The 7315-nt window shown below is 43.7% G+C and overlaps 1 protein-coding gene across 3 annotated transcripts; it reads left to right on the top strand.

Annotated features, from left to right (window-relative positions):
- Positions 1–14: 14 nt before the first annotated feature.
- Positions 15–6392, top strand: FGFR1OP2 (FGFR1 oncogene partner 2). 3 transcript variants are annotated; one of them, XM_044281463.1, is made up of 6 exons: positions 15–149; positions 830–968; positions 2578–2695; positions 3394–3536; positions 4965–5078; positions 5165–6392. In XM_044281463.1, the coding sequence occupies exons 2-6, from the start codon at positions 834–836 to the stop codon at positions 5300–5302; spliced, it is 648 nt and encodes a 215-aa protein (XP_044137398.1). In that variant the 5' UTR covers positions 15–149; positions 830–833; the 3' UTR covers positions 5303–6392. The 3 variants fall into 3 exon arrangements, with proteins under 3 accessions (XP_044137398.1, XP_044137396.1, XP_044137397.1); XM_044281461.1 differs by having other exon boundaries at positions 36–134; XM_044281462.1 differs by having other exon boundaries at positions 75–228.
- The last annotated feature ends 923 nt before the right edge of the window (positions 6393–7315 follow it).

Raw genomic sequence — 7315 nt, 5'->3', positions numbered from 1 at the left:
ACAGGCTTCCGTGCTGCACAGGCGCAGTCCGAGGTCGCTGTGGACTTCCGTTCGCAGGACAGTGTCGCTAGTTGATGACGTAACGGCTCCGGTGGGGGCTGTATGGTTCTGTGACAGGTTACTGGAGGCCGGATGTGAGCAGAGGAACGGTAACCGGGACTGTATAGAGGGGGAGGGGAATTACAGCTTCACTTCCCTGTAAACCCGATATTGTGCCCTGTAACCCAGGTATAACAGCCCGTTACTCAGTGCCGCATAGCTGACACCCCAGCCCCCCTACTTCTCACAGCCGCCCCTGACTACCCTCTAGCCCGGGCCCTACCCTTGCTGTTTAATGACAGCCCAATTCTTCAGCTCCCCTGACCCCCAGTAACCTGGTCACTCTGTCTTTACCTCAGTGCCCTGACACCCTGTTAATCCCGTGTATGAGCCTGTGACCCCCAGTAATCTGATTTCCATGTCTTAACATTGTAGTGATGGAATGTGCCTCCTACATCGCCCCAGTGCCTGTTTCTACACCCCAAACTTGCCCTGTGTGTCCCCCAGTAGATCAGTCCTTTCACTGTCACCTATGCATCGCCTAAGAACCAGAACTTCCCCTTTAACACCCTGCTCATCTAGATTGTGCCATGTTGAAATTTTGCAGATATGTCAAGGTGCCTTTTAACCCCCCTACTGTCAAGCACCCCAAAAGTAATCCCTGCCCTGTACCCACCTCTCCCAAACACCATGGTACCGCCCTGCCCACACCAGAGCCCCTGTCACCCAGTAGCCTAAACTATACCTGCATTCATGACACCATATTTGTCATTTTTTTGCCCTTCTACAGGAATATGAGCTGCACCATTGAGAAGGTTTTGTCCGACGCAAAACTACTGGTGGAGAGATTACGGGAACATGACAGCGCTGCCGAGTCGCTCATCGAGCAGACCACCGTGCTCAACAGACGGGTGGAAGCGATGAAGCAGGTCTGCTGTCCAGAAATGTACATGTGATCCTTTCCAGGGGTTTCCCTCCCCAATGGCCACTATCACCCATCCATACATCGAGGATTGGACTGTCCGTCTGTGGTGGGATCGCCCACTAACAAATGCTCAGCCACTGCAGCGGCGTTCCCTGAACTGGTGGTGGGCCGTCCATTGGGATCCCACTAATCTAACATGGGTTCTCAAGGACTTCAAAATGAATGGCACCTCCTTACCCTTCATCCACATCCTTTCCGTCCCTTAGCAGATCTAGGTGGAAATGCTTTCATTTAACCTTAAAGAGAACCTGTCACCGGGATTTTGTGTATAGAGCTGAGGACGTGGGCTGCTAGATGGCCACTAGCACATCCGCAATACCCAGTCCCCATAGCTCTGTGTGCTTTTATTGTGTAAAAAAAACGATTTGATACACATGCAAATTAACCGGAGATGAATCGGAGCTTGACGGAGGCCAGCACCGACCCGCATCCTCAGAATCTACTCCTTGCTCCCTGACGTAAGAAAACTAAAGCACCGTAATCTCGCGATGCGCGAGCTAGTGCATGTGCAGTTCCTTCCCTGAGGCTGATGCCAGCACAGGGAAGGAACACTAAGACAACACTGCGCATGCGCTAGTTCGTGCATTGCGAGATTACGGCGCTCTAGCTTTCTGACGTCAGGGAGCAAGGAGGAGATTCCGAGGATGCGGGGCGGTGCTGGGCTCCTTCATGCTGGACTCTCAGGGACAGGACTCATCTCAGGTTAATTTGCATATGTATCAAATTTGCATATGTATCAAATCAGTTTTTTTACACAATAATAGCACACAGAGCTATGGGGACTGGGTATTGCGGATGTGCTAGCGGCCATCTAGCCGCCCATGTCCTCAGCTTTATACACAAAATCCCGGTGACAGGTTCCCTTTAATGTCAGCGCTGCGGCTTCTTTAATCCACCGACCTGCATTGATGCTGAGAGTCGGACCCGCACCCATCTCTTATAGATGGCTTATGCTAAAGATAAGTCATGAACAGGCCCATACCTAGTATGGGGGGAGACAGCTGAGGTCCATTGAAGCACCAAAAACTTCAGCGAATCTGCATTTTCCCCCCAAAATAAATATGAACAGTCTGGTAAGATAATAAAAAAAAGGTACCTCAACTTCCTGCCCCCCTTCCCCTCAGATCCAGGCTCACCACTAGGTCCTCTTCCCTGGGCTACAGCTAATACCTTACTGATGTGGCTGCAGCCAGTGACATCCTGTACACCTCTACCTCCAGTTACTGGCCTCAGCAGTGCACGTTGCAAGACTGTAGAGTTCTGTAATTGGCTGCAGGGCTATATGGAACGTCTCCACTGCAGCCAGACTCCCGGCCCTTTGAACAATAAAAAAAAAAAAAAAAAAAAGCAGCCCCATTAAAAACATGTATAGGTACCAAGAGATGGTACCTAATGCATGTCTTGTGTGCATAGATTGTCCATTTTTGCCACCAGGGGCTTGCAATCTAATATCCTCTTTGCATATACACTGTGAGGATCCAGTTAAGCTATTCATATCTTTTTAGGGTGTGAGCAGAAACCCACATACAGAATAAAATAAATTATACTTACAGTACCAGGACGAGATCCAGGAGCTGAATGAGGTAGCCAGACATCGACCGCGGTCTACACTGGTGCTTGGTATTCAGCAGGAAAATAGACAGATTCGGGAGCTCCAGCAGGAGAATAAAGGTGAGGAAGTGACAATGAGATAATTGTGGGGACACCACTGCTGGTATTCCCCACAATATCTGGAGAATATGATTAGATTTAGTTCAAACAACTATTCTTTTATCATAGACTTAGGTCCCTTTCACACGAGCGAGTTTTCCGTACGGGTGCAATGCGTAAATTGAGCACATACCACCCGGACTAAATCCTGACCTATTCATTTCAATGGGTCTGTGTACATGGGCGTTGTTTTTCATCCATCAGTTCTGCAATATGTAAAAATCGCAGCATGTTCTATATTCTGCGTTTTTTTTTTAATGCAGCCCTGGCCCCATAGAAGTGAATGGGGCTTCCGTGAAAAACGCATTGTAATCCGGATGCAGTCTGGGTAAAATGTGTTTTTCACTGAAGGTTGCTAGTAGATAGTAGATTGTTATATTTTTTTATTTATTTTTGTTTTTGTTTTTTTCATTCATGTGAAAAACACATTAACTGATTGCACCCGTGCGGAAAAAAACTGAAACACTGAACTCAAATGCAGACAAAACTGACTGAACTTGGGTACAAAACCATCAGTTTTTTTCCTGAACAGATCTGGACACAATCCATATTGTTTGTGTGAAAGAGGTATTATTATAGGTGTTTGGTGCTGCAGCAAGTGTGTGTGGTGACATCTCTGCGAGCAGCTTATCTTCTGACCTCCTGACTCTTCCTCACAGAGCTGCGCACTTCCTTGGCAGAAAACCAGTCTGCACTGGAGCTGATTATGAGCAAGTACAGAGAGCAGATGTTTCGCTTACTCATGGCGAGCAAGAAAGACGACCCGGGAATCATCATTAAACTGAAAGATCAGCATTCCAAGGTAATGACAGTGACCTTATAGTGTAAATAAAAACTGTAGAGCAGCACCCACGAACCTTGTGACCACACTAAAATGCACCAGCCAAGCCACGACCGCAGATCCTCAGCAGTCCAACGAACAGCAAATGACGAAAGGCAGCAGCAGCATCTCCAGTGAAATCTTTATTGGACGAGCTTCACAGAAAGTGTACAGTAAAAACCAGACAGCAACATTTCGGCTACATGGTAGCCTTTGTCAGGCTTGAAAAAGGCTACCATGTAGCCGAAATGTTGCTGTCTGGTTTTTACTGTACACTTTCTGTGAAGCTCGTCCAATAAAGATTTCACTGGAGATGCTGCTGCTGCCTTTTGTTATTTAGTGATCTTATAGTGTCATCTATGAGAACTATACCCATTAATGGGAACATTCACTGTATGAGCTGAAGCAGTTCAGGTAATAGGGATAGCCAGCATAAGAGTAAAGATAGCTCTTCTACTCTCCAACTGAATGCAGGTGTTGTAAATCGTGTTTTTAGCCACCCATTATCTGTATAGCTACTATAGTATGTCTGCTATGTACAAGAATACAACTACTATAATACTTCTAGCCTATGTTCAAGATTATAACTACTAGAATGATGTCTCTATGTAAGAGAATATAACTCCTATAATACTACTTGCTATGTACAAGAATATAACTCCTATAATACTGCTCCTATGTACAAGAATATAACTACTATAATACTGCCTCCTATGTACAAGAATATAACTACTATAATACTGCCTCCTATGTACAAGAATATAATTACTATGATACTGACTCCTATGTACAAGAATATAACTACTATAATACTGCCCTCTTTGTACAAGAATATAACTACTGTAATACTGTCTCCGATGTACAGGAATGTAACTACTATAATACTGCCCCTGTGTACAAGAATATATCTACTATAATACTGCCTCCTATGTACAAGAATATAACTACTATAATACTGCCCCTATGTACAAGAATATAACTACTATAATACTGCCCCTATGTACAAGAATATAACTACTATAATACTGCCTCCAATCTACAGGAATGTAACTTCTATAATACTACTCTTTGTGTACAAGAATATAACTACTATAATACTGTCTCCGATGTACAAGAATATAACTACTATAATACTGTCTATGATGTTCTAGAATATAACTACTATAATACTGTCTATGATGTGCTAGAATATAACTACTATAATACTGTTACTAGAATATAACTACTATAATACTGTTACTAGAATATAACTATAATACTGTCTATGATGTACTAGAATATAACTACTATAATTCTGTTAGTATTATAGTAGTTATAGTCTAGTAACAGTATTATAGTAGTTATATTCTAGTGTCTATGATGTACTAGAATATAGCTACTATAACAATGCCCCTATTGGTTTTTACTTAGGAGTTACAAAATCACATGGATAAGATCTCGGAGATGGCGGCTGTGATGAAACGAGCTATTGATGTTGATGAACAGTTTGGTAACCAGGATTATGACCGGATCTTGAAGCTTGAGGTGAGCAGCAGTTTAGCACAAATTTGCTCAGTTAGTTCCTACATGTTGTACCGATATCACTTTAAATTATCTCCATTCCTTGGCAGCAAGAGAACCGGGGTTTACGGGAAATCCTGCAGATCACTCGGGAGTCGTTCCTCAACCTTAGGAAAGAAGAGGCGCAGGAGAACCCGTCCCTGTCTGTCTTGGTCCACAACAGTGATCATAGTTTAAGGAAAAGCTGAGCATCCAAAGCAAGCGGAATGACAGGAACCAGATTTTAAGTGGACTCTCTTGCCCCCTAGTGGTACACTGGAGAACTGACATTTAATCTGCTAAGAGATCACCCATGGTAGAGTAATGATTTCCGGTACACAAGCGAGAGATGTTATTTTACGATTCCCACAAGATGGCACCATTTATTTATAGGGCATTGTATAGGAACAAATATTTTACTTTGAAACTTGAAAACCCTAAAGTGCTATTTTTTTAATGCAAAATATTTTTGAGATGCCTCCCCTTTTATTGCATGGATGAACGTGTCTCAGGAGCTGCAAGATGATCATCACATTCCTTGATTACTAATTAAGTATTAATGCCCGTGTCATATACAGTTACAGCTGCCATTATGTAGGGCTGGTGAGTAAGATGGAGAATCCCGATCAAGAGCGTTTTCTCCTTAAAATTTTAAGAGATTGCCTAGGAAACTTTAATTAGAGGTCATCTACCTTTCCCTGAAACAGATGTAACTAAAGTTAGTTGTACAGATTAGATTTTTATATATTAGGTAATTCTGATTTAATGGGGGGAAGGGCTGGGAGGGTGTCCTTGTATTCAGGATCCTTTTCTTTTGAAGACCGGTTATAATGAGCACCTCTCACTTTGGAGGACCCGTCCTGTGCTGCATTACACAGACCACCTGTTGATATGAATAGGAATTGTGTAATGCTTCATTTCTCCTGTGGTGGCACTGTAGGGAAATTACTCACTACCTACAGCTGGTGACTGGCGGTCCGCTCAGGAGGATACTTTATGATCAAGGGACCCCTGTTATAAATCTCCGTTTTATAACAGAAGCCTGATAGAGAATGATTCCAAGCATAACGCTGGGGCTTTTTTCCCTCTTGGTCGCCTTCACCATGGTACCAAACGCCTCCATCTTATAAGGAAGGTGTAATATTTTTTTTATAGTTCATACAGGATGGGAGTAGCCATGGAATTGTCATTCCCGATGTGTACGAGTATCTTGCGGTGTGACTTGTGTCTGCAGATGCCTCTATGTACAAAGATTCACTATGTAGTTGATACATTAAAGATATACATTGGTTATCTGTACGCCACCGTCACCTTGCTGCTGGAGAAATTTCTAAAGAGGACCTGTCACCACCCCTGACATAACAGCTTCATGCTTTCCCCATGTAATAACAATTCTGGAACATATATTCTTATGGCTCTATGTTGTGCCATTCCTTTCTTATTTCTACTAGACGTTATGAATGAATTGCTAGCAGTCTGCAGTAATGGTACAGAGGGGAGGTAACCAGTTGGGGGATGTACCTGCACAGACTGACTCTATCCAATTACTGCTGCTATTGTCAGTCTGTGCAGGTACCCCCCCCCCCCCCCCCCAACTGGTTACCTCCCCTCTGTACCATTACTGCAGACTGCTAGCAATTCATTCATAACGTCTAGTAGAAATAATAAAGGAACGGAACAACATAGAGCCATAAGAATAGATCCCCCAGAATTGTTACTACATGGGGAATGCATGTAGATATTAAAACGGGCATGTCAGGAGAGGTGACAGGTCCTCTTTAAATGTAGAGAGTTCCCCTTTGTGATTAAAGGGATTGTCTGGGATTAGATAAGCATGGCTTTATTTTGTATTAAATCCAGAAAAAGCGCCACTCTTGTCAGTGGGCTCCACCTGTCATTGCAGCTCAGGGCAGTGACTGGATGAGATAAGTGTCGTTACCCCAACCAATCTACAGCAGAGGCTTCTGGGAACTTCCACAGTGTGTATGGATGATGCAGCACAGGAGGAGCTGGACCTCTCCGAAAATAGCAGAGGTCTGGGCTGTTGACAAAAATAGTAATAAAGTAACAGGACCAACCATGGAAGGGGTTGTCCCACAAAATCTATCACTGGAGGGTTCAACCTTTAGGAGCCTGGAAAGCTGGAGCTGCAGACCACATATCTTTCTTTACTTGTCTTCCAGACCTGTGAAAGGAAGATTGGATAATCTATACTTACCCTC

Source organism: Bufo gargarizans, chromosome 2, assembly GCF_014858855.1.
Source record: "Bufo gargarizans isolate SCDJY-AF-19 chromosome 2, ASM1485885v1, whole genome shotgun sequence".
NCBI classification, from domain to species: Eukaryota; Metazoa; Chordata; class Amphibia; order Anura; family Bufonidae; genus Bufo; species Bufo gargarizans.
The sequence above is the reverse complement of the archived record's forward strand: the minus strand, read 5'-3'. Positions and strand labels throughout refer to the sequence as shown.

Bases quoted from the DNA above. Each gene is read 5' to 3' on its own strand.
- FGFR1OP2 (XM_044281461.1), top strand. The intron at 969-2,577 runs GTCTGCTGTCCA...TTATACTTACAG, and splicing joins GGGTGGAAGCGATGAAGCAG to TACCAGGACGAGATCCAGGA. The intron at 3,537-4,964 runs GTAATGACAGTG...GTTTTTACTTAG, and splicing joins TGAAAGATCAGCATTCCAAG to GAGTTACAAAATCACATGGA.